The sequence below is a fragment of the Pseudorca crassidens genome, chromosome 2 (genome assembly GCF_039906515.1).
Source record: "Pseudorca crassidens isolate mPseCra1 chromosome 2, mPseCra1.hap1, whole genome shotgun sequence".
NCBI lineage: Eukaryota > Metazoa > Chordata > Mammalia > Artiodactyla > Delphinidae > Pseudorca > Pseudorca crassidens.
This window is the reverse complement of record NC_090297.1, coordinates 107,625,972-107,653,572: the sequence shown is the minus strand read 5'-3', so window position 1 is coordinate 107,653,572 and position 27,601 is coordinate 107,625,972. Positions and strand designations below refer to the sequence as shown.

The following is a 27,601-nucleotide window of genomic DNA, read 5'->3' as shown; positions in this document are numbered from 1 at the left end:
AGGAACACATATGTGGTATTATAACAGAAACATATGCATGCAAAAACCAAAAACTGAAAATCAGTGCAATGGGGGACAGGGGACACAAAGTGAAGAGAAGCTCATCTGGTTACTGAGGGATCAATTATAAAAGGTCTTAAAAACTAAATTTTGGAATTAGTTTGAGAGACTGAAAGAGATGCTATTAATAGGAATATGGAAATCAGAGAAAGAAATGAGTTGGGCTGACAGACTAGTAAGAGCCTTCAGGCACTTGATTCTGAGGACATAACAACTAACATCTGTATAGTACTCTGCAACTTACAAGATGCATTTACATACATTGTCTTTTTAGTACTTCACAACAACCAGGTCTCATGACTAAGAACTCTTTTCTTCACACTAAAGAGGGACTATGATGAAATGGGGAACCTCCCAGGTAGTTTTCAAGTACAAAGTTCTCTGGGTAGGATTCTTATTGTTGCTTTTTAGGTGAACATTTCATTACCATCATCCTTACAGGATCAAAAAGGAATAAATTTCTCTTCTACAGATTTAAACCCTGCAGTCATAAAATTTTCCTTACCTCTTTTGCCTTTTGTGGTAACGTTTCCACACAGCAGTGACTAAATACAGACTATTTAGAATATTTGTTTAAATGTTCCACTAATTTCTACTATAATATGGAGAAAGTTCAGGATACAAATTAATTATCAAGTAAAAATACACAATTTCATATGTATCTCAGTCAACCTGGCATAAGTTTAAAACATCCATCTGGGATCTCTGTTGTCGCTTTTCTTATAGGCACAATATTTCATTTTCTGCCCTTGTAGTCACTCTCTTTTTACCTCAAATCTACTCAATTTCTGACTGACCTGTCCCTGTACTTCTAAGCAAATCTGAGATACTCAAGTAACTGTAAACCCACAAAAACTGGTATGGGGACAGTCAAAGACTATTTGCAGTAATCAGTTTATACCCTTCCTATTTGCTCCTTTCTAATTACCTTTCCTTGAATCTTGACTCTTGGCTCTATTTCCCATTTAAAAAATCCACTTCTAATCCTTGAGATTTGGTACTGGTATTTAGAGTCCCCGGCTTGACTCTTAGCTCTCCCTCAATGGGAGGCCTTCTGATCCAATAGCCCAGATCTGGCCAAAGACTACGCTGAGTAGAGTACTTTGCTTACTTTTGAGCCCTTAGGACCCAACCCATGGCTCAGGTCAGTGTTCCAGTTAGACTTATCTATTCCCTCATGAAAAGAAACCTGTAGATACAAGCTGAATTCTTTCTTCTTTTTCAGCTATATAAGTCCTTGAAGAAGCAGGGCCTTTTTGTCTGCCTGGATCCCATGTTATCCTTTGACTTAATTTTGAACTATTTCCCTCATGGCTACTTGACTCATCAACTTGACTGACAGTGACATACATTATATTGAGATTCCAGGGTACTAACCAGAGAAGAGGAGAAAAAGAATCTGAAAGACTTTAATTACATAGGAGGTATGTGTTACACAGTGGTATTTATATGTTGGAAATATGACTGAATTATATAATGAACTTTTTGGTATCTCTTTTCTTATTAAATTTCCCATAAACCTTGAGATAATCAAGGGAGAAAAGTATACTGCTACATAATAACAATGGCTGAATAAAGAGTGAAACAGAAAACTATTGTCCACTTAAGAAGATGGGATTTGGGCTTCCCTGGTGGCGCAGTGGTTGACAGCCCACCTGCCGATGCAGGGGACGCGGGTTTGTGCCCCGGTCCAGGAGGATCCCACATGCCGCAAAGCGGCTGGGCCTGTGAGCCATCGCCGCTGAACCTGCACGTCCGGAGCCTGCGCTCCGCAGTGGGAGAGGCCACAACAGTGAGAGGCCCGCGTACTGCAAAAAAAAAAAAAAAAAAAAGAAGAAGAAGAAGATGGGATTCAAAAATCTTCCACTGAATTCTAACATTAGTGTAGGCCCAATGAAGGAATAAGAGAAGAAATGCAAAAACACTATCTTTGAAGGTCAAGTGTCAAAAAGGAGCTAATGTTCATTCAAAAGACATTGATTAAAAAACATTCTTCTCTTCTGATATTTAGAGATTCTTCCATTATTTTGGGCTGACTACTTTTATACTTTTCTGTTTTCTTCTACCAAAACTATGATATAGCAGTACAAGAAAAAACTTTCGTAATGACATGCCTATACTTTAAACCATTGTACAAATTACAGTTGAAGTCTGCAATTAAAGATAGTCCCCATTTTTTTTGCTTTAATTTAACCTAAAGAACAGGATCTGTACCTTGTTATCAACTATCACAGTAATGTAGTAAAACACTCAATGAATAGCATTATAAGCCAACAGATTAGAACAGTAAGATGAAATTGGTAGAAGTCTTCACATGCTGATATGATTAAATAATGAGTCTAATCTAACCGTTTGAGAGAACAGTGTTATGGGACTATAAAGAGCTTATCTAGGAAAAATGATAGAAAGTAGGCAGGACCCAATTCCACTAACTGGTAAATACATGAGTCAGTATTCTTTTACTTAATGACTGGTCAAATTTAGCTTTAGTGTAGGTCTTCTGCTGGTCACCACTGTTTCTGAAATACTAGTCAAATGATAGTTTTGAGAGAGAAAAGGATCATTTTTACTCTTAGTTGGTAAAAGTAAAATTGTCAGCTCAATGTGTCCAAAACAATTTTCTTACAATTTTAACGAGAAGCAAAAAAACCCTTCTAAAATCAGGGAGAGTTCCAAGATCATGAGTGAATTAAAAAACATGTCTCGGATGCCATAAAGAAAAGAGAATGTACCATCAAACAATAATACTGAAAATAGCGATAGTTAATATTCATTGAATGTTGTAAGTAGCAGGTACTGTATTAAGTGTTTTACATGTATTAGCTCATTACACCCTCACAAAAATCTTTGAAGTAAGTACTGATATTTCCCCCTATTTTACAGACAAAGAGACTAAGACTTGGAGTGGTTAAGCATCATTTTCAAACCCAAGCCATCAAAGATTCAAGCTATCAGCCACTATTCTATACTGCTTCAAACAGAACTCTTTATCTTCATTTCTCTAATGAATATTTGTTGTCCTTACTACGTGTTATTAATGGGATGATTTGAGATCTTTTACTCAAGGTCAGGAAAGAAGGATATAAAAAGACTAGATCCTCCTTCCAAATGAAAAGCTGTAATATGACAAAAAAAGGGGGAGAAATTATTTACTTTCTGAAGATTTTTCTCTTTATGGTATGAAAAAAAATCTTCCTTACTAATCAAAGGAGTCTTTTCCAAGGCTATGCATATGTCTCAATGATAGTACACTGCAGTTTGGTTCTAGTGAAATTCTTCTGAATCAAATTTTTTGTTACCCTGTAGGGTAACTGGTTAGAAGTGGCAGCAATTTATAGGTTAAATTTTAGCAATGTATGAGCTTTTTTTGCCTCACCATGATACAGCTACTATTCAATAAAGCAAACCTCATCTTTACTCAAAAGTCAATTCATCGCTTATTATCACCTAAGGTCAAGCCAAGGAATGCTGTAACCCATCTAGGGGTCAGGGCCATGGCACCTACTCATTATTAAAAGTTCTCTTTATTGACTATTTCTATCATGTTGTCAAAGAAATCCTTTATGATGGGGGAGTCCAAATCAACTGCTCACTGTAAAACCCTAATACCCTGGGCAAGAAAACCTTCAAAAGATCATTTTTAAAAATATAAAGTGGATCACAAATGGAATTCATATTTTAAAGTATCTGTTTTTCTTTTAAAATGAACAAAAAATAAGATTTCAGGCAAGGAATTACAGTAGCCTTTTCTAACTGCTTTCCATATGGTGAGATACAAATAAAGATACTAAAATTGGCTAGTGATTAAGTTTGGTTCTATTGTTTTAAAGGGAAAAATAAAATGATAAAGAAACATAAGGAAATTTAAATTTAGTTACAGGACACAATTCTGTTTTTACTTAATAAGAGAGAAAAAATCACTTTATTGAGAAAAATAAAAAGTTTTCATAGGAATGCTTCTATTAGGCCCACAAACCAACTATAAACTCTTATTAATAGTGTTGTTTAAAGTAAGTTGGCCAAGTTAAGTAGATTGTGATGTATCTTTACAAAGGAATACTATTTAGTGATTTAACAGAATGAGTGTTTAGGTTCTGGTCTGGAACAATCTCTGAGATACACAGTTAAGTGAAAAAGCAAAATGCAGAGCTATGTGTACAGTATGGTATCATCTGAATTTTAAAAAGAGAGAGAAGGAAATATACACACTCATAGAGGCTTGCACACACACTGAATAACTGTAAGAATGCAAGTGAAACTAACAGACTCAGTTTTTACTATGTATCTCTTTCATCAAGTACTTATATTGTCTATTTAAGAATTAGAATTTATGATAAACCATAATGGTATATCATAACAATGATATAAAGAATATAAAACAATGTTGATATATGTATAACTGAATCACTTTGCTGTACAGCAGAAATTAATACAACAGTGTAAATCAACTATACTTCAATAAAAAAATAGATTAAAAAAATTCATATTTAATACAACTAAAAATATAAAGTCAGCCTAAAAGTTCTTTGTGAAGATTTAAGAACACAGAGATAAAATTAAGTGTTGACAGAAGTACATTTCATAAATATAAAGCCAATAGCATCTTTATGATTTTCAAAATGATGGTGTTTTCAGAGGAACTCTTGATAAACTTTTTTTTTTTTAATTTTTCTTTTTCTTTTTTGCGGTACGCGGGCCTCTCACTGTCATGGCCTCTCCCGTTGCGGAGCACAGACTCCGGACGCGCAGGCTCAGCGGCCATGGCTCACGGGCCCAGCTGCTCCACGGCATGTGGGATCTTCCCGGACCGGGGCACGAACCCGTGTCTCCTGCATCGGCAGGAAGACTCTCAACCACTGCGCCACCAGGGAAGCCCAATAAACATTTTTAAAAATTAAAACCCAACAACTATCAACATAAATCACAGTGAAGACTTTGGTATAACTAGAGCAACCACAGGTGGGTGAATTTCTTTCTTTTGATTGTACCGTATCTTTAAAAAATTGTACTTAGAGGAAGGAAACTAACCTTTACAAAGTACCTACCATATGCGAAGCATTTTATATCTCATTAAATTCTGATAACAACCTAAAAGTTTGAAATCATTATACCTGAGGCTTGGGCAAAATAAGTAATTTTCCCAGAGAAGCTTTGATACATAGAGATAGGACATAAGCCAGGATAGTCTGTGTTGTTTCCATTATATCATGCTGGCTTTATTTTATAAAGCAAAATTGCAGCAGGGACAGAAAGAGACTAAGTTTTAGAATATAGGGTCCTATTAATAAGGAAATGTGCTTCTTATAATAAGTGGCTTAGAAACAGCTATTTCCCAAAGGACTCTCATTCCCAAGTTACTTACTCTCAGTGATACCACGTTTTGCCACTTCTCAGGAATTTTGGAATTATCTCTGATTTGTTCTGCCTTGTTATCCTTATATCTAATCTGTCACTAAATAGTTATTTTCTCCCTTTGAAATGTCTTTCATATTTGCCCTTCTGTACATTTTTACTACTACCACTATGAGTCTTCTAGCCTCTCTGACTTGAATTTTTTTCATCTCCAAAGCATCCTTACTAGATTAAATTTCCTTAAATACTGCTTTCATCATATCAACTTTTAAGTAAGACTCTACACTGGATCTCTTTGCCTATCTCAGCAAGTACAAATCCCCCTTACAAGTGTTTTCATAAACTAGTTCCTGTTTACCAATTCAATTTTATCTCCTATGTCTCTTGCACACCCACTCTCAACAGGTCATGCTGTTTATTATTTTCTGCATAGTTCTGCATCTTTTCTTTGCTGAAATCCTCCTCCAGATTCTATTCATTATTTATGGTCCATCTTAATATCACCTTCTCTAAGAAACTGTCCCTAATAACCTCAAATCTTTAATTATAGTCAGTACCACAATTTTGACTTAATTAAATATTAACTTGAAACACTGACTAATTGTTACTCATGCTTTAGTTTTGTCTCTTCAACTTATACTGTAAATTTCATGAGGCTAGGGTTTGATTATGTCACTTTTTTCTAAAATCTTCTGATAGCTCTCATCATTTTAAGATTAAAGCCCAACCTCCTTTCAATGGCCATAACCAGGCCTCAATCTGTCCTTCTGGCTTATCTAAGACCACTCCTCATCTTATATTCAGCACTGGCTACATTGAATTAGTCTCTGTTCCCTTAAAAAAAAAATATTTTTTTTTCGCATCTCCATGCCTGCATTCCCTCTGCTGAGAATTTCCTTCCTTTTCTCTGGTTGGTGCACTTCTACTTAATTACTTGTCCAGAACCAGACCTAATGTCATTGTCTCTAAGAAGCTCTAAGAAGATTCATCCTTAGGGAAAACAGTTGTCCTTCCTTTGTATTCCCATATCCCTTTGTAATACCTCTCGTATAGCACTTATTGCATATATTATAATTCCTGGTTTAAATTTCTTTCTCCCCTACTAAAATGTGAACTTTTTGAGGAAAAGGATGGTATCTTATTCATTTTTGTACCGCTAGATCCTCACAGCACCATGAACATGGAGCAGGCATTCACATGTTTGTAGAATAAACAGCAGATGTTCAATAATAAAAACCTAGAAAATGCATTTTAATATATTATACCTTTAAAATCTTCCTAACAACCTGTGAGATAAATATCATTATACTTATTTAACAAATGAGGAAAATGGCTCAGATTAAGCCAACGGCTCCAGGTCACAAAGCCAGCAGTGGCAAATCAAACACTGAAATTCAGATCTTCTGATTTTAGTCTAGCATTCTTTCTAGTTGACTAGGCTGCCCTCCTAAACACTCAATTAATTGCCTGAACCCTTTGAGATTGCACATTTTTCTTCTACTGTCCCTCTTATCATACATCTATCTTAAATAATACTAATTTGTGTTCTTGTCTCAACTGCCTGTTACACTGTAAATTCCATGTTGGTTAAAAAGGATTACTTGCCTTTGTATCTCTTGCTCTGCCTGGCACAGTGCCTTACACATAGTAGGTGCTCATCAAATTGGATTGAATAGATACCTGGAGAGCACTAGAATGGTCATTTTGACAGGCCAGTTCTTGCTCAACCTCCGAAACCTCCAGCAGATTCCGCTCACTGACCAACCGAGACAGCTCTCCAACCACTGTCACGTGCTTTGATACAGTCCCAGACATCTTCTTGAATTGTGGGTAATTCTCAACAAAGGCCTGCCATGGGAAAAACATCAATTAGGGGTTCTGTTATTTCTTGATGAGGATAGGCATATATGAAGAAGGAGAAAAAAAAAAAAAAAAGGAAGGGATTATTCTTCTGCCCAGACTAAGGCATCTAATACTTTCAATCACATGGCATTTTGTTATGCTTAAGAAGAGAAGAACTAGTATATGTCAGTAGACTGAGTCTTTAAATAGACCAAATATGACTGATGAATGGAAAGAAGTACATGGCTTATTATGAAGTTTTCACTATATTTTTTCCTAAAGAGAAGTATTACAGAAAATAATCTCAAACCAAACAAAAGGAATCAAGGCAGAAATCAGACCCAGAATATTCCAGAAATGCTGCTTACATGAATAGTTCCAAAGTCTTGTATGTTAATCATCCATGTACATGTTCAATTTACCTTCATGTCTGCTATTGATTCTAGTTTTTGCTGTTCTTTTGGTTTCTTCTTCTGAAAGTCTTCCATGAGATTCTTTATGTTGCTACCAATCTCAGCAAAGTTCAGGTACATATTCTGTGAAAAAGGAAGTTGGAAACACAGTTCTATCAACAAGTCTGACTTTCAGACAATTTAAAAGAAGTAAAAAAGAACACTGAATACAGTGAGAACTGAAGGGCAAGAAAATTTCATTATCATTACCAAATCTGGATATTGGCCAGGACACTGGTGATGAATACCATTACCATTTTCACAAAGGGCTAAGGACAGGAGGGAAGTAAATAAATTGGGTTCTAATTTTAAAAGTACAAAACTAAGTATGTGATTACTGTGAAAAAAAATATTGTTAAAGGGTCAGAAAAAAGTCTGCCTTCCCTTGAGATGCAGTTTATCTACAGGATGCCTCTATCATCCTTCGACATGAAATCCCCAACCTGCTCTCATTCTAACAAATCAATATTAACCTTCTTACATAAAAACAACTAAAAAAATTTAAAAGAATTTTAAACCACTTACGTTAGCATAGAATTCATCATTTTCGGCAGATAGGACCACCTCTCTCAAGTCTTTACTGATCCCTGGCACTCTGGAAAGATCAATCCGATTGTTGTTTATGCCCAGTAGTTCATGGACCATGGCCTGATATGTCCACTAAATAAAGAATTATGAGAAAAAAAAAATTGGTACCTGACAAAACATGGAAATAGTACACGTTCAGGAAAACAAATAAAAACTGATAATATTCTTAGTAACTAGTCTTGTTTACATGGAGGTTCTCTAATTAGCTCAAATTTTATTAATACTGTGTGCTATACTAAGCATTAAGAATGTCATTTTAATTGGTTAAACATCCGACAGTCAAAACGCTTTTAGATCTCACACTTTTGGAAGAAGGGCAGCCAGATTAATATTCCTGATAGAAAGAAAACAAATTAGATCTATCATTAGCTCCAATTTTTGCCTGTGAATTAAGAGTATATTTTTGGCTTCATAGATAGGGCTATATTGGTACTGCAGTTACAAGCTGTACCATTTCCTGTACACTTCTGTGGTTTTCTGCAGCATGAGAAGTGTGTTCTTGCAGATCTGAGTGGTGCTATATTTATCCTGGGAACACTAATATTACCAGAAAAAAACCTTGTGAGTTGATCAAAACACACATATTCAGAAGCTTGCCTCTGAATCCATTTTACTTTATATTTTTACTTAATATGCATTATGAAGAAGGACCGGTTTCCAGTCTTACTTATTTTGTAAAACTGGAAAGGAGAAACCCCCAAATTTGCCTTCTCACCTTTTATGGAGAACAGGTTACTTTTAGTCACAGGCCCATTAGAGAAAACTAAGTATTTTCCAGCAAATTACCCTCTAAATCTAGAGTCTAAATACTAGATTTGTTAAAATAACTTCAGAGGTTATAAAAGTAGGTGCTTTATTTCCTAAAATATTTGCCAATGAGTCCTTGAAAAAGCAAGTTTCATTACAGCATTTAAAATAAGTACAACAAAATGCTTTATGCTTCCATAGACAGCATCCTGTGCATGCTTTCGCCATTAGCACATACTTCATAATTAAAATGATGTTTACTTTCTCCTCATTGGATCATGAATTCTTTGAGAGCAGAGACTGTATCTTTTAACCTTTTATCTCTAGTACTTAATACAGTACCTGGCACATAATAGGTCCTCAGTGAAATCTGTTGAATGAATGATTGCTTTTCTTTGGGAAACTAAATTATAAGCAATTATTTTTCTTTCTACTTTTTTATATCCTCAAAATTTCTTTAGTTATATTATTAAAATGTATACAAAATATGTAACACATAATATGTAATATATAGAATATATAAAGTTATATTACTTTGAATTTTAGGAATATAAGCTATCTATCATATCATAGAGAAGTTGCATTCCACAGCACAGATTTCCCCTAGTATTAACATTATTATTATAAGCTGGGATGGAACTGAAATATAGACTGTGCCTCTTCCTATAAATTTAAAGTCACTATTAATAAAGTATCTACAAAGTGTAAGGCACTGTGCTTGTATTCACAGAAGAACAAACATTAGTAAGACACAGTCTGCCTTGGAGGAATGTATAACCTAGGAGACTGTGAAAACAATCAAAGGTACAACATAGAAAGTGCAGCATGAGACATAAGATGTTTCAAAAACACTTAAAAGATGTTTCAAGTGGTTTTAAAGGATAAGAATTTTGAGAGGTGAAGATGGGAAGAGAATGTATTCCAAACATGCCAGAGTTCAAAGAGAGGTCACAACATGAATAAAATGATGGCAGGAAATCATGAGGTATATCTACACAGTAGTGGGCTGCAGGTTTTCTATAACGTTGAGCCTACATTGTGAAGGCTCATGGATGCCAAGTTCAGGAGTCTGTATTTCATCCAGTAGGCAAATGGGAAACAATTAAGATTTTTAAGCCAGGAGTAATAGGATCAGAACTTACTTTAGTAAAAGTAATTTAACAACATTGTATCCTTGAGATACATTAGAGTGGAGAGAAATTAAAAGTGGGGAATCAAGAAGATGACTATTTGAGGATTCCTATAAGAGATTAGATACACCAAGATAATGGCAATATGAATGGAAAAGAGGAGACACTGGAAAAGTAGAATCTACAGACCCAGAAGTTGCCTTAATTAGGGATGGTGGCAGAAAGGGACAGGAAGGATGAGGCAGAAGAAAGATCTGAAGATGACTGTGGCTGGAAGAACACTGATACCAGAATGCTAGGAAACACAAGGCAAAAACAAGAATAGCTGAAAATAAGAAGGCAAATAAATGGACCATTGTTCATTTCCACATCTGCATTTTGATGAATACCACTTGAAATCATCTTTTCTTTATGCTAACAAAGGGCTCTGCACCTGGTTTAGCAATGGGGTGATGGCATCATCGCAGCGATCTAAAATAAGTAGCAATGGAGGAACCTCAGTCCGCCGGAATTCAAACAGTTCATATTCTTTAGTTATCACCTGCTGTGGGTAAGAGAGAAAGACGGTTTGGTGAACCAATTAGTAGCAGATAGAGATGATATAAATAGAAAATTAATACACAAAAACCACATTTAACAATAGTTTCTTGCACTTTCATATGCCTTCCATAAAAGGATTCAAAAGCTTGACAAAGTTTAGTAGCATTCTGTTTAAGGGGTTAGGATTTGAAACTATTTTACAAGCGGTTTAATAGGATCAAAAGAAGTTAAGTAGCTTGCAAATGTTTCTTGGGTTAAACCTAAGAATCTTAGCTCTAATTTGTTGCTTTTGGTCTTGAATTACAAATGCCTACTTCTTTGCCAGTAAACCTAACACATCATCTCCTTAGTTTTAGATAAAATATTCCTTTAATTTCTGAAATATGAAAAAGAAATGAATGGTCTTGATGTTTTGGAACTGGAGATAGAGAATGCCATACCTTAACACATTCTGCAAGTCTCTTTGCTGTCTCTGATGAAAGCTGGTAACGAATCATGGGACATTTCTTCAGAGATAAAAGGAGAGCTGTCAGTCCTTGAGTTGCTCTGGATAGTTGGACTGGATCCCAATTTCGACCCTTTTTGTTAAAACATATATTCAGAGAAAATATTTGAATTTTATCTTACAAGTCCAATTACTTACTGAATTAACTCCTACCTGATAAATAAACTTTAAAAAAAATCCTTTCTTTCCATACCTGGCAGCAACCCAGAATATTGAGGGAAAACAAATGTGGATTCACAGCAATGTAATCACCATAAAATTCCTGCAAACAAAGCACCAAGATTAGTCAGTCATTCCATAAACAACTAACTGTATCATGCAATAATATTTTTCATATGTGATATAATACTATGTGATACAATCAAATTTGAGGAAATGCAGGTATAAAAGAGAAAAATTGATCAATTAACAATTGAGTAACAATAGTCAATGTGAGGGAATTAATAAGATAATCATAAAATAGTAGCAATAATAATAAATCTTTAACAAAAAAAACCCAAAAAACAAAGTTGTATAAATATACATATCATACTTAAGAAGACTTATCAATTAGTAAAAATAAAACACTGCTAAAGATACACAATGTTACACTCAGTTAGATGAATAAGAACTTTGCTGTCCAGTGTATTCTTATGAGGGAGAATATGATTTAAAATAGGTCATTCTTTTTTCATTCATTTATCACCTAGCGCATCCTCCTGAAAATCCAAAACTTGTTTATTTGCTTCCCTGAGGACGATATTCTTCACTTAGGTGATAAATGTATTCAAACATCTGTGATAATGTATTCAAGAACACTAAAGGGTTTAAGAAGGAAAAGGTAACATGAAATGTTCTAATGTGAAGTATTACATAGAATGCAGAATAAACATTTAGGAGTTGCACGTTTTAACCTAATGACAAATCTGCTTACTACTTCCCAAAGCAAGATAATCACAAACAGAACTTTAATAAACCTCATTCACATCCTTTACTTCCTATTGTCTCCCAATCAGATATAAACTATAACTGTGTAGATGAATATTCTTACAGTATAGCTCATAAAACTAGCATAAGACATATCTGGCTCTGCCCCCAACCCTGTGAAACCGTCCCTACCAATCCAGTACCTTTCCAATCTCCTCATTCCCACTGCCTACTTTAATTCTATTCCCACTCAATTTGATACCTCTTCCAAATTTTCTAAATATGAGTATAGTCTGGTGCAATGCACATTTATTGTGTCTGATCAATAGCTTCCTTTCTTATGAGACAACACCTTCCATATTTTTAGACTCAAATCTTTAGAAAGGGCCAATATAAGATATGTATTAGAGGACCAATATGTTTACCTGAACCTCAGCCACCACTTCCTGTTCATCAGCTTCAGCTAATGACTTCACATCACTCTTGCTGATCACATTACTGAAATCTGAAACAGACATATAGGTTGTGGTTGACTCAGAGGAGATCACCTCTGCTGCAATTAGACATAAATGGGCCTGACAGTTAAAGTCTAATGACTAAGTGAAATTTAGTATACATTGTGGTATATGTCAAACACCTTCACATTGGAATGAACAGCACAAATATGTTTAAATCTGTAAATTCATAATACTTAAAAAAAAAAAAAAGGGAACCACCATTGTAGGCATTGGAGGATGCTAGGGAACCAAATCATTATATTGAAAATAGCAAATACTGGGAAAGAAGTAAGCTTTTATCCTTTTATATGCAAACTGTACCACCAGATAACCAAACGGTAGATGAGGGGAAACTCCTCTTTAAAGAAATTTTCCAGCTAAAAAGCAAAGGAATGATAAGGATAGAATTAAAACACCATCATTTTTTTCAAACCCCAAATGAATCAATGGATGGAACTAGGCATTGGGCATTAACCTCTGCTAGTATCACAGTAAGAGACAATCAGTGGAAGCACACAACACTATCTATGAAATATTCTCGTCAAAAAGAAATCAAATCTGAATCTAATTAAGCCTCTGTATCCAAGTACCAATTTACAAGAACTAGAGGACAGAGGGAACATTTTAAATTGCAAAGAACATGTTAAAGTACCCCATGCAGACGCAATCAGCAAGATCCAGGCTGTGGGAAACTTTAACAGAACAATGTAGTTTCTTCAATAAATAGACCGCATGGCGGTTGGGGTAGAGAGAGGACTTATAGAAGATCAAAGAAACTTAAACAACGTATCAACCAATAGCAATGTGTGGACCTTACTATGATCCTGAGTCAAACAAACAGTGGTGAAAAAAAAAGGCATGAAAGAATTTGAAATTTGAACACTGAATGAATATTTGAATAAATAGGAATTTTCTTCATTATTTGGATATAATAATGGTACTCTTTAAAACAAGTCCTTATCATTTAGAGATGTACATGGAAATATTTATGGATGAAATCATGTGATGTCTTAGGTTATCTTCAATATGATATTGATGGGGGAGTAGACAGCAGTATAGCTAAAACAAGATTGGCCATGGTACAATAACTGTAGAAACTGGGTGATGGGTACATTGGGATTTATTAGACTATTCTGTCTACTTTTTACATATTTGAAAACTTCCATAATAAAAAAGTTTTTTTTTAAATAAAGGAAGGGAGGAGCCTGTTATACAAGATGTTTAGTAGACATAAGAATATACAAAAATAAAATTATTAAAAAATGACATGAGCAGAAGGCCAGTTTTGTGCTAATTAATATAAATTGTGCTAAAAGTCTGTAAAGAATAAAATCACTATATATAAACTCATTTTAGTTTATTTCAATCAAATAAAATTGTGAAATTGATTGCTCCACCCAAGACATTTCAACAGTCCATTTTTCCTAGGTTTTAGTGCTAACTACTTTAACATATATAATTTTTTTTGACTTCATAGATTTACAGCCCAAATCAAACAAACTTTACAACCAGAAGAGTAAATATTAGACTTATTTTTGGTTATTAATCCCAACCACTGCATCAAATAACTTTTCAGAGGAAAAGGGAGTCTTTCATCTCATGATCTATTCAATTTTTAGCTAAGAGACTCAGCAAAACAGTAATTCTGTTAGATGTCCAGATAAATTTGACAGTATGGGGAATCAGTCTCTCTCTATATATAAATATATGTGTGTGTGTATGTGTGTCTATGTGTGTCATTGAATACAAAAGTTTTTATACTTTCCTATCCTCAGTACCTAGCTTGTAATCTGACTTAAAAAATACTGGAATGACTGCACACCTATCAGAATGGCTAAAATGAAAAACAGGGACAACACTAAATGCTTGTGAGGATACAAAGAAATTAGATCACCTGTACACTGCTAATGGAAATGTAAAATGGCATAGTCATGCCAGAAAACATTTAGCAGTTTCTTAAAACACTAAACATGCAACTACGATATGACCCAGCAATTGCTCCCTGGGTATTATTTATTACAGAGAAATAAAGACTTACGTTCACACAAAAACCTATACACAAATATTTATAACAACTTTATTTGTATTAGCCCGAACTAGAAACAACTGAGATGTCCTTCAACAGGTGAACAGTTAAACAAATTGTGGTACGTCCATACCATGGAATACTACTCAGTAATTAAATAAATAAATAAATAAATAAAAATGAGGACTTCCCTGGTGGCACAGTGGTTAAGAATCTGACTGCCAATGCAGGGGACACAGGTTCGAGCCCTGGTCCGGGAAGATCCCACATGCCGCGGAGCAACTAAGCCTGTGCACCACAACTACTGAGTCTGTGCTGTAGAGCCCGTGAGCCACAACTACTGAGCCTGCATGCCACAACTACTTAAGCCCACGCACCTAGAGCCCATGCTCTGCAACAAGAGAAGCCACCGCAATGAAGCCTGAGCACGGCAATGAAGAGTAGCCCCTGCTTGCAGCAACTAGAGAAAGCCCGTGCGCAGCAACAAAGACCCAATGCAGCCACAGATAAAATCAAATAAATTTAAAAAAAGAAAAGAAAAGAAAAAAAGGAAAAAAAAGCTTAATTGAAAAAGAAAACCCGTGATTATTAGCCAAAAATAAAACAATAACAAAAACAAAAGTAGGATGACAGAAAAGAATAAAATTGCCTGTTTTTACCTCCTGGGGTTGTTTTAAGGGCTGAATAAAATATGAGAGAGTTCTTATAAACTACAGTGTCTTATCACAAATGTTAATTTTTTGTACCATTATTAAATTGTAGTATATGCAGAAGAAAGTATATATCTTAGAATATAGTTTAAACCCTAAAACTCCAAAGCCTTCAAGTAAACAATACAAATGCTATGAAGATCAATAAGGACATCTAGAGGAGAAAAGATGTAACTTCCAAAGCAGAATGTATTACATTAAAAAAATCCATATAAATTGTATAGTAACCACAAACCCAGTTTATTTCCAGGCCTCCACCCCCTTTCCCCTCCCCAAAAGTTATGCAAATAGGAGATATCTACCTGATGACTTGTACTTTCAAGTATTACATAAAGTTGCAAAGAGAAGTAGACTGTTTTCATCTGGTATGTAAAGTAAATCTCTGCTTTTCCAACAAACTCAAGTATATCCTCCCTCCAAATAAATAAATCAGCTTCTATGCCTCCGTTCATAAAAGTGTAAAATAGAAATAAATATACATACGTTTTTGGCAAAGGTAGAATGTGAAAGTTGACTACTTACAACTTTTGACTTATAAAGAAACTTGAAGGGCAAAGTAAAACTTAACAAAAAATTTGTTTTTAACCTAAGCAGTCTATGATGAGTGGAAATCACATTTAGCTCTCAGAAACAGAATGTTGGTCCAACACTTTTAACACTTTTAATACTTTGAAATGACAAAAAAACTCACCAGACTCTTTCAGTGATGGATTCAATTAACTTACTGATGATATGAAGTACCCAATAGAACATATTAGCTAGGATTTAGTTACATGATTGAACAGGTGAAATAACATACTTACAAATAAAATATATACTGTATTTGGGTCTTCGGAGCTCCTGAATCAGATAATCCACATTCTCCTAGAAAAGAAAAGAACAAACAAATAAAATACGAGAACTGCTTAAGTGAAAAAGTAATAAATACGTATCATCCACTGATTTATTTAAGTATTTACTGAGTGCCTACTGTGTGCTGAGGTCTAGATTAAGTGTGTGTATGTTGGGAGGGGTGAGGGCTGGGGATAAAAAAGAGCCACATTGAATACAATGATCAGGAATCATGTAACATTAACTAGCTGCATTGCCTTGGCCAAATTAAGATTAAAAAATATAAAGGACATAGATGTTGAAATACAACATAAAATAGATAATAATTCTGCAAATTTGCCTCAAGCTGTTTGTTTATAAATTTTATTCATCTGATCAAAATTCTTATGTGGAACATCAAAATGTGTCTAGTCCTTTAAAAACCAACATTCAAGAGAAAATATAGTTAAATATATTCACTTGGACTTTTAACTAATTGGGACCAGAGGCTGCAGAACTGCAATATTTGTGAAGTATTTGCAAACAGTAGGCTAAGACCTTTTGTATAATTACATTATTTAAAAATAAAACATGAAATTTAGAACTAAAAGTTGATTTTCAAATGGTCAAAACATAATAATTCCAATTACATACGATCATAATGCAGATCTTATCTACTTTTGATACTATAACATATGGTTAAATTTCAGTATAAAGTTGATCCCCAAATTATACATGATATAAAATATCATTTTTGAATGTTAAAAAACCATACATTTCCTTATAGAATTAAAAGTAATGTAAGCAATACATATTGCTTGTTAAATGGGAAAAAGACTTTAAAAACTGTAATTTAAATTTAAAAAACACATTAAAAATTAACTTTATAATGTAATCTTAAGGAAAAATTGTTTTTGACAACACATTTTGAGTTTGAGGGAACATACATATGGCACTGAAAGAGCTTCTCCAATAAAAAATGTTAGGAAATGATAGACTGATAATCTCTAAGATCCCTCCCAGAGCCAAAATTTCATGACTAATATGAAACAATTGGAAACTACTGTATCAAAGAATTAATTGATGTATTAATTAATTCAGGAACTATTTATTGAGTATCCATTATGTGGCAGGCAATGGGGACAGAACAGTGTGAAAATATGCTCTCCTGGAGCTTACTGCTGGTAGGTGAGACATATTAATTAATCACACAAACCATACGAGACTTCAACCATGACAAGTAATAGGAAGAGGAAGATGGTGCTATAAGTGTTTATGAGAGGGGAGTTTGAACTGGTCAGCAAAGCCAGGAAAGATTTGCTTGAGGGAGTGAAAACATTCCAGGCAAAGAGAAGAACCTGTGCAAAGGTCCTGCGGCATGACGGAATACAGTGGACTGAAAGGTTAGTGTGGCTAAGAGCAAAAGGGGAATGGTTTGAAATGAGGCTATAGAAATAGTAGGAACTAGACCATACAGGGCCTTGCAGGCCACACTTAATGGAGTTTTGTCTTTATCATAAAAGCAATGAGCAAACGTTCAAGGATTTCAAGCGTGGTGACATGGTCAGATTTGTATATTGGAAAGTAGATAATGTACAAGCACTGGAGTTAAGAACATGAATATAAAACAAGAGAACATACAAAATAAGATTGAAATAGTAAAGGAATTTTAAAGGAGGACTCAAGTTAGATTTAGAAGATGATGGCTGAAAACTGACAGAAGGCTAAAGAATCTTTAATCAGGGGAAGAGAACAGAGGACAGGAATGAGTATGTAAAGGGATCATAAAAAGGCCAATCTGGCTGCAGTGGAGGAGCAGAGGTAGGACATAGGAGGTTGAATACATAAGGGCAGACCAGACCAGCTAAAGGAGGGCTCTGAGGGCTACTAAATATAAACTTAATGATGGAAGTAAAATTGAGTCATTAAAGGTTCCTGAGCATAGATGTGAATAAAATGATAAAGACTGAAAACACTGATATAAGTATGTATTGGTGGCCCTGAACCAAGATGGTGGAGTAGAAGGACGTGCTCTCACTCCCTCTTGCGAGAACACCAAAATCACAACTAGCTGCTGGACAATCATCGACAGGAAGACACTGGAACTCACCAAAAAAGATACCCCACATGTAAAGACAAAGGAGAAGCCACAATGAGATGGTAGGAGGAGCACAATCACAGTAAAATCAAATCCCATAACTGCTGGGTGGGTGACTCACAGACTGGAGAACACTTATACCATAGATGTCCACCCACTGGAATGAAGGTTCTAAGCCCCACATCAGGCTTCCCAACCTGGGGGTCTGGCAACAGGAGGAGGAATTCCTAGAGAATCAGACTTTGAAGCCTAGTGGGATTTGATTGCAGGACTTTGACAGGACTGGGGGAAACAGAGACTCCACTCTTGGAGGGCACACACAAAGTAGTGTGAGCATCAGGACCCAGGGGAAGGAGCAGTGACCCCAGGGGAGACTGAATCAGACCTACCTGCTAGTGTGGGAGGGTCTCCTGCAGAGGCAGAGGGTGGCTGTGGCTCACCATGGGGGCAAGGACACTGGCAGCAGAAGTTCTGGGAAGTACTCCTTAGCGTGAGCCCTCCCAGAGTCTGTCATTAGCCCCACCAAAGAGCCCAGGTAGGCTCCAGTGTTGGGTTGTCTCAGGCCAAACAACCAACAGGGAGGGAACCCAGCCCCACCCATCAGCAGTCAAGCAGATTAAAGTTTTACTGAGCTCTGCCCACCAGAGCAACAGTCACCTCTACCCACCACCAGTCCCTCCCATCAGGAAACTTGCACAAGCCTCTTAGACAGCCTCATCCACCAGAGGGCAGACAGCAGAAGCAAGAAGAACTACAGTCCTGCAGCCTGTGGAACAAAAACCACATTCACAGAAAGAAAGACAAGATGAAAAGGTAGAGGGCTATGTACCAAATGAAGGAACAAGATAAAAGCCCAGAAAAACAACTAAATGAAGGGGAGACAGGCAACCTTCCAGAAAAAGAATTCAGAATAATGATTGTGAAGATGATCCAGGACCTCGGAAAAGAATGGAGGCAAAGATCAAGAAGATGCAAGAAATGTTTAAAAAAGACCTAGAAGAATTAAAGAACAAACAAACAGAGATGAACAATACAATAACTGAAATGAAAACTATACTAGAAGGAATCAATACCAGAATAATTGAGGCAGAAGAACGGGTAAGTGACCTGGAAGACAGAATGGTGGAATTCACTGCTACAGAACAGAATAAAGAAAAAAGAATGAAAAGAAATAAAGACAGCCTAAGAGATCTCTGGGACAACATTAAACACAACAACATTCGCATTATAGGGGTTCCAGAAGGAGAAGAGAGAGAGAAAGGGCCCAAGAAAATATTTGAAGAGATTATTGTTGAAAACTTCCCTAACATGGGAAAGGAAATAACCACCCAAGTCCAGGAAGTGCAGCGAGTCCCGTACAGGATAAACCCAAGGAGAAACACGCCGAGACACATAGTAAACAAATTGGCAAAAATTAAAGACAAAGAAAAATTATTGAAAGCAGCAAGGGAAAAACTACAAATAACATACAAGGAAACTCCCATAAGGTTAACAGCTGATTTCTCAGCAGAAACTCTACAAGCCAGAAGGGAGTGGCATTATATACTTATAGTGATGAAAGGGAAGAACCTACAACCAAGATTACTCTACCCAGCAAGGATCTAATTCAGATTCGATGGAGAAATCAAAAGCTTTACAGACAAGCAAAAGCTAAGAGAATTCAGCACCACCAAACCAGCTCTACAACATATGCAAAAGGAAATTCTCTAAGTGGGAAACACAAGAGAAGAAAAGGACCTACGAAAACAAACCCAAAACAATTAAGAAAATGGTCATAGGAACATACATATCAATAATTACCTTAAAAGTGAATGGATTAAACGCTCCAACCAAAAGACACAGGCTTGCTGAATGGATACAAAAACAAGACCCATATATATGCTGTCTACAATAGACCCACTTCAGACCTAGGGACACATACAGATTGAAAGTGAGGGGATGAAAAAAGATATTCCATGCAAATGGAAATCAAAAGAAAGCTGGAGTAGCAATACTCATACCAGATAAAATAGACTTTAAAATAAAGAATGTTACAAGAGACAAGAAAGGACACTACATAATGATCAAGGGATCAATCCAAGAACAAGATATACCAATTATAAATATATATGCACCCAACATAGGAGCACCTCAATACATAAGGCAACTGCTAACAGCTCTAAAAGAGGAAATCAACAGTAACACAATAATAGTGGGGGACTTTAACACCTCACTTACACCAATGGACAGATCATCCAAAATGAAAATAAATAAGGAAACACAAGCTTTAAATGACACAATAGACCAGATAGATTTAATTGATATTTATAGGACATTCCATCCAAAAACAGCAGATAACACTTTCTTCTCAAGTGCGCACAGAACATCTCCAGGATACATCACATCTTGGGTCACAAATCAAGCCTCAGTAAACTTAAGTAAACTGAAATCATATCAAGTATCTTTTCTGACCCCAATGCTATGAGATTAGAAATGAATTACAGGGAAAAAAAAGTAAAAAAACACAAACACATGGAGGTTAAACAATACGTTACTAAATAACCAAGAGATCACTGAAGAAATCAAAGAGGAAATCAAAAAATACCTAGAGACAAATGACAATGAAAACACGATGATCCAAAATGTATGCGATGCAGCAAAAGCAGTTCTAAGAGGAAAGTTTATAGCTATACAAGCCTACCTCAAGAAACAGGAAAAATCTCAAATAAACAATCTAACCTTACATCTAAAGGAACTAGAGAAAGAAGAACAAACAAAACCCAAAGTTAGCAGAAGGAAAGAAATCATAAAGATCAGAGCAGAAATAAATGAAATAGAAACAAAGAAAACAATAGCAAAGATCAATAAAACTAAAAGCTGGTTCTTTGAGAAGATAAACAAAATTGATAAACCATTAGCCAGACTCATCAAGAAAAAGAGGGAGAGGACTCAAATCAATAAACTTAGAAATGAAAAAGGAGAAGTTACAACAGACACCACAGAAATACAAAGCATCCTAAGAGACTACTACAAGCAACTCTATGCCAATAAAATGGACAACCTGGAAAAAATGGACAAATTCTTAGAAAGGTATAACCTTCCAAGACTGAACCAGGAAGAAATAGAAAATATGAACAGATTAATCACAAGTAGTGAAATTGAAACTGTGATTAAAAATCTTCCAACAAACAAAAGTCCAGGACCAGATGGCTTCACAGGTGAATTCTATCAAACATTTAGAGACGAGCTAACAACCATCCTTCTCAAACTCTTCCAAAAAATTGCAGAGGAAGGAACACTCCCAAACTCATTCTGTGAGGTCACCATCACCCTGATACCAAAACCAGACAAAGATACTACAAAAAAAGAAAATTACAGATCAATATCACTGATGAATATAGATACAAAAATCCTCAACAAAATACTAGCAAACAGAGTCCAACAACACATTGAAAGGATCATATACCATGATCAAGTGGGATTTATCCCAGGGATGCAAGGATTCTTCAATATATGCAAATCAATCAATGTGATACACCATATTAACAAATTGAAGAATAAAAACCATATGATCATCTCAATAGAGGCAGAAAAAGCTTTTGACAAAATTCAACACCCATTTATGTTAAAAACTCTCCAGAAAGTGGGTATAGAGGGAACCTAACTCAACATAATAAAGGCCATATATGATAAACCCACAGCAAACATCATTCTCAATGGTCAAACACTGAAAGCATTTCCTCTAAAATCAGGAAGAAGACAAGGATGTCCACTCTCACCACTATCATTCAACATAGTTTTGGAAGTCCTAGCCATGGCAATCAGAGAAGAAAAAGAAATAAAAGGAATACAAATTGGAAAAGAAGAAGTAAAACTGTCACTGTTTCCAGATGACATGATACTATACATAGAGAATCCTAAAGATGCCACCAGAAAACTAGTAGAGCTAATCAATGAATTTGGTAAAGTTGCAGGATACAAAATTAATGCACAGAAATCTCTTGCATTCCTATACACTGATGATGCAAAATCTGAAAGAGAAATTAAGGAAACACTCCCATTTACCACTGCAACAAAAAGAATAAAATACCTATGAATAAACCTACCTAGGGAGACAAAAGACCTGTATGCAGAAAACTATAAGACACTGATGAAAGAAATTAAACATGATACCAACAGATGGAGAGATATACCATGTTCTTGGATTGGAAGAATAAGTACTGTGAAAATTACTATACTACCCAAAGCAATCTACAGATTCAATCCCTATCAAATTACCAATGGCATTTTTTATGGAACTAGAACAAAAAATCTTAAAATTTGTATGGAGACACAAAAGACCCCAAATAGCCAAAGCAGTCTTGAGGGAAAAAAACGGAGCTGGAGGAATCAGACTCCCTGACTTCAGAATATACTACAAAGCTACAGTAATCAAGACAATATGGTACTGGCACAAAAACAGAAACATATATCAATGGAACAAGATAGAAAGCCCAGAGATAAACCCACGCACATATGGTCAACAAATCTATGACAAAGGAGGCAAGGATATACAATGGAGAAAAGACAGTCTCTTCAATAAGTGGTACTGGGAAAACTGGACAGCTACATGTAAAAGAATGAAATTAGAACACTCCCTAACACCATACACAAAAATAAACTCAAAATGGATTAGAGACCTAAATGTAAGACTGGACACTATAAAACTCTTAGAGGAAAACACAGGAAGAACACTCTTTGACATAAATCACAGCAAGATCTTTTTTGATCCACCTCCTAGAGTAATGGAAATAAAAACAAAAATAAACAAATGGGACCTAATGAAACTTCAAAGCTTTTGCACAGCAAAGGAAACCATAAAGAAGACGAAAAGACAACCTTCAGAATGGGAGAAAATATTTGCAAACGAATCAATGGACAAAGGATTAATATCCAAAATATATTAACAGCTCATGCAGCTCAATATTAAAAAAACAAACAACCCAATCCAAGGAACATTGGAACTGGGACAACATTGGAACTGGGGCAAAAGACCTAAATAGACATTTCTCCAAAGAAGACATACAGATGGCCAAGAAGCACATGAAAAGCTGCTCAACATCACTAATCATTAGAGAAATGCAAATCAAAAGTACAATGAGGTATCACCTCACACCAGTTAGAATGGGCATCATCAGAAAATCTACAAACAACAGATGCTGGAGAGGGTGTGGAGAAAAGGGAACCCTCTTGCGCTGTTGGTGGGAATGTAAACTGATACAGCCACTATGGAGAACAGTATGGAGGTTCCTTAAAAAACTAAAAATAGAATTACCATATGATCCAGCAATCCCACTACTGGGCATATACCCAGAGAAAACCATAATTCAAAGAGACACATGCACCCCAATGTTCATTGCAGCACTATTTACAATAGCCAGGTCACAGAAGCAATCTAAATGCCCATCGACAGACGAATGGATAAAGAAGATGTGGTACATATATACAATGGAATATTACTCAGCCATGAAAAGGAATGAAATTGGGTCATTTGTAGAGATGTGGATGGATCTAGAGACTGTCATGCAGGGTGAAGTAAGTCAGAAAGAGAAAAACAAATAGCGTATATTAATGCATATATGTGGAGCCTAGAAAAATGGTACAGATGAACCAGTTTGCAGGGCAAAAATAGAGACACAGATGTAGAGAACAAATGTATGGACACCAAGGGGGGAAAGCCGTGGGGGGTGGGGGTGGGGGTGTGATGAATTGGGCGATTGGGATTGACATGTATACACTGATGTGTATAAAACTGATGACTAATAAGAACCTGCTGTATAAAAAAATAAAATTCAAAAATTTAAAAATAAATAAATAAATAAATGGCAATGGTGTTCAGTGTGATAGGTATGGAGGTTAATCCAGGAATAAAGTGATGTGGGTCTCTGCTGGGATAGTTAGTGGCTTTGGAAGTAGCTGAGAACCTTAAAGACACCTTGAAGGAAAAACTGGCTGTAAGCAGTGACTGAGATGTGGAAAGGAGGAGAGTCATGGTTATAACTCTGATAAACCAGGATAATTATGATGCCACAAATGATGATAATATAAATTTATTTTGCCTTAATAATACTTCCAGATCATAGTGTGCTGTATTTGCCTAAGCAGACAGCAGCTGTTTATGTAGTACCTTTGTAGGTCGAAGAAAACAAATTGCTTTCAGGTGTTTCATGATCTCTCGATTTTGAGAATCAATGCGTTCAAAAAGGTACACTTCCTTCTGGAGAATTTCCGATTGTGTGTATACCATACTCACTATGCCGGTCTGTAAAGAAAAAGAATTAACTAATATTATGCTAGTCCAGAATAATAAAAACAAGCAGCCATACCTAAGCCTTAAAATCTTTTTTTTCATTAACACTACTTAGTTGGATAACTTAAATACTAACATATGTAATAACATTTACTGAGCATCTAAAATAATAAGTAATGTACCGAAATGAAACGTTCTCTCTGAACACGAACAACCCATAAATTTCCCATCACCTTAAAGAGTTCTTTTTTTAAATTTTGTGACCAATAAATAATAACCTGTCACCTCAGTTTGAGCCCTGACAGCTTTCCTTTAAAAACATAACGCTGAGTGGAAATAACAGGACCATCCCAAAGTCCTCCGAGTGCGCTGTCTTATATATTATTTCTTGGCAGAGGCATTTAAAAAACGATTTCTGATTTCAATAAACTGTTCTGGGTACAAGAACCTCCGGCAGTGGTTAGAGCCATTCAGACTGCAAACCTTCTAGGCAAGCTTTACATACACAACCTTTCAGTTCCACACTGAACTGACCCTCACTTATAAATCTTTAATTACATACTATATCCTACAGTGGAATGGGACCAGCTATTGCAAGGGAGGAGGGTTCCCTCACAAACACTGAGCAAAAGCAAACTCACCGTCTCTTTATCCATAAGAAGTACTTTCATGCCCGGTCCGCTGTCCTCTATCATTTTGGAAATGTACTGCTTCACAGCAAAAACCACGTTCATGGTGGCGAATTGACAGGTTAGCACTATAGCTCTTCCCGCCCCCCGTTTTTCTTGCTAAATTAACCCCCGGCCTCTTATCCGGATCTCAGCAGCCTCCTCCCCGCCAGGCTTTGGCTTCCGGAAGTCCGGTCAGCTGTGGTCCTGGGAGTTGTAGTTTCGCTACGCGGTTCGGACAACCAGCCTCCCGGCTACTTGGAAGAATTCGGCTGAGACACCCTAGGATGCCACGCCCGGACTTGATTCTCGACCCACCTCTAGCCCGGAGGTGTTTGAGGCCCGGACGCTCAGATCTCTCCCGGCCCTTGGCCCGGGGTCCGGGCCGCGGCCTGACGCCCCTCCTGCTGGCTTGGGGAGAGGGTGGCGCCTCGCGGTGTGGAGGAACTTGGCATAATGCTGGCTCGGAGGCAAGAACAGCAGAGCTTGGCCGTGGTCGCTATTTGCCATTAACGCTTTCTTGGGTGGCAGTGAAGGATGGAGGGAAGGGAGATGGCCTTGTGTTCCCGGCAGATGCTAGGGACTCGGAGGGACGGCATTTGGTAAATCTCACGCGGTATTTGCTAAATAGTGGCCGAGATTCGTCTTCCCCGCCTTATTTGTGTCATTAACAAGGCGAGGACACAGTTCGGGCAAAGTGAGGCCCTAATTGCTTTTCCGAAGACTGAGGGGTATCGGAAATTGAACAAATACTTATTGAACGAATAAATAGGGAACGCCCTTTAGGAATGTTCTGGGAGAGGCCTCGGATCTCCCAGGAGGGCCTGGAGGTGGGGTCTGCCGCCGGAACTCGCAGGCCGCGGGTCCAGCGGAGCCCGGAACCACCCAGTTTTCGGCTCCCTGGGCGTTTGGACTCCGTGGGTTTCAACTCTCCCAGGTTGCTGGGGACTTGCGATGCTGAAACAGCGGCAGGAGAAGAGTTAACAGGGTCAAAAATGGGTAGGGGACATGTATTCGGTGGGGCTAAAGCAAAGTAGCGCGGGGATTTTAAGGAAAAAGTCAAAATTTTAATTTAAGAAACGACAAAAACTTAGCAACAAAATGAATCTTAAAGCCATCAACTTCCACATGTCTACATCTGTGTTTATACCCCGCAGGTCTTCTCTCCATTATGCCATTTCTCGAAAAGGATGGTAAATGTTAGTTTTCTGCACCTTTGCGTTGGGTAATTGTAAAATCAGGAAGACAACAGGAAACAACTGCAAGAAATCAGTGACTTTAATTTCTTGTAAATATTTCTACCCAAAAAATGACCAGTGTTTGTTGTGTTCACAGTTTAATCAATAGGTTCAGCATTACCAAATCAATTTTCTTTCATTACATTGTATGAAGTTTACCGTTAAAACGAGACCTAGAGCACGTCAACAGGAATCTGGCTGTTAAGATTACTTTATAAAACTTTGTATACAGTTTTCAAATCCTTTAAGGGAGATCAGAAACCACTTGAAATACCATAGGTTTTTGTTACCTCTGAAATTGTGAAGATGTGTTTATTTTCTTTCCTTTTCAATTTTTCTACCACATAAATAAAACTTTCCTTTGGACATTTTTTTCTATTTTTGAGATACATTTTGCAAGAACAGTTATATGAAAATGAATCTTTAAATGGATACAAATGAGAAAAATCTAATGTTATCTGAAAATTCTGTTCTTATTCATTTAAAATGTTTTTAAAAATTTTAAATACATTGAATATTTTCTTCAAAGTATATTACAATTTAAAACATAGAAAACAGCAAACCAATGCTAATGAAAAAGTAACTGCAAATCCTGTAAGTTACCAATATTTGAAAATTAATTTCCACTCTTGTGTCATTTGGTTTTTGTTTTTTCTTACCTATAATTTGGATTTCAGTATAGTATAAGGTTGTTTTCCATTTTATGCATTTTTTAGAAAGAACAAGGAGAGAGAGGCTTGTCTATGAACTTTGTGCTTTTTTAGACAATTGTCAATCTGTAAGTAATACATGGAAACTGCATCCTTTTAAGTATTTATATTTGGACAATTATAACATTTTAGAGGAGTAAGAAAAATGCCTATTTTGACAAGACTTACTGACTCATTCCTTTGCCCATGAAATTCCACTGATGTCAGTGGCAGTGTTATTTTACACGTAGGTAAGATACAATGTTTAATAGAATGTAAACATTTTGTACAAAATATTTATTATATATTTAGTGGATTCTATGATGGTCCTGAAGTTTGGCAGCCCATTTCCTTTCTGAAGAAAACTAAAAAAGCCATTTTAAATGTCTCCAGATTAAGAACTTCTTTTGTATTCCCATACCTCTAAAAATAGGACTGAAACCAATGATCAAGTCCAAACTTTTGCTTTGTGACT

The 27,601-nt window shown here is 36.2% G+C and overlaps 1 protein-coding gene across 5 annotated transcripts in view; it reads right to left on the bottom strand.

The window, feature by feature from the left end:
• Positions 1-25,968, bottom strand: part of VPS45 (vacuolar protein sorting 45 homolog) — a 67,440-nt gene extending 41,472 nt beyond the window's left edge. For 2 of the 5 annotated variants that reach the window (XM_067727614.1, XM_067727612.1), the window contains exons 1-10: positions 25,173-25,965; positions 24,409-24,543; positions 16,159-16,219; positions 12,548-12,627; positions 11,410-11,478; positions 11,152-11,289; positions 10,605-10,715; positions 8,232-8,366; positions 7,677-7,790; positions 7,093-7,260 (exon numbers count right to left, since the gene is read on the bottom strand). In XM_067727614.1, coding sequence (XP_067583715.1) covers positions 7,093-7,260; positions 7,677-7,790; positions 8,232-8,366; positions 10,605-10,715; positions 11,152-11,289; positions 11,410-11,478; positions 12,548-12,627; positions 16,159-16,219; positions 24,409-24,543; positions 25,173-25,265 — 1,104 coding nt within the window. In that variant the 5' untranslated portion in view covers positions 25,266-25,965. Of the gene's footprint in view, positions 1-7,092; positions 7,261-7,676; positions 7,791-8,231; positions 8,367-10,604; positions 10,716-11,151; positions 11,290-11,409; positions 11,479-12,547; positions 12,628-16,158; positions 16,220-24,408; positions 24,544-25,172 lie in introns of all 5 variants that reach the window. The other 3 variants (XM_067727613.1, XM_067727616.1, XM_067727615.1) reach the window with 3 other exon arrangements.
• Positions 25,969-27,601: the final 1,633 nt, after the last annotated feature.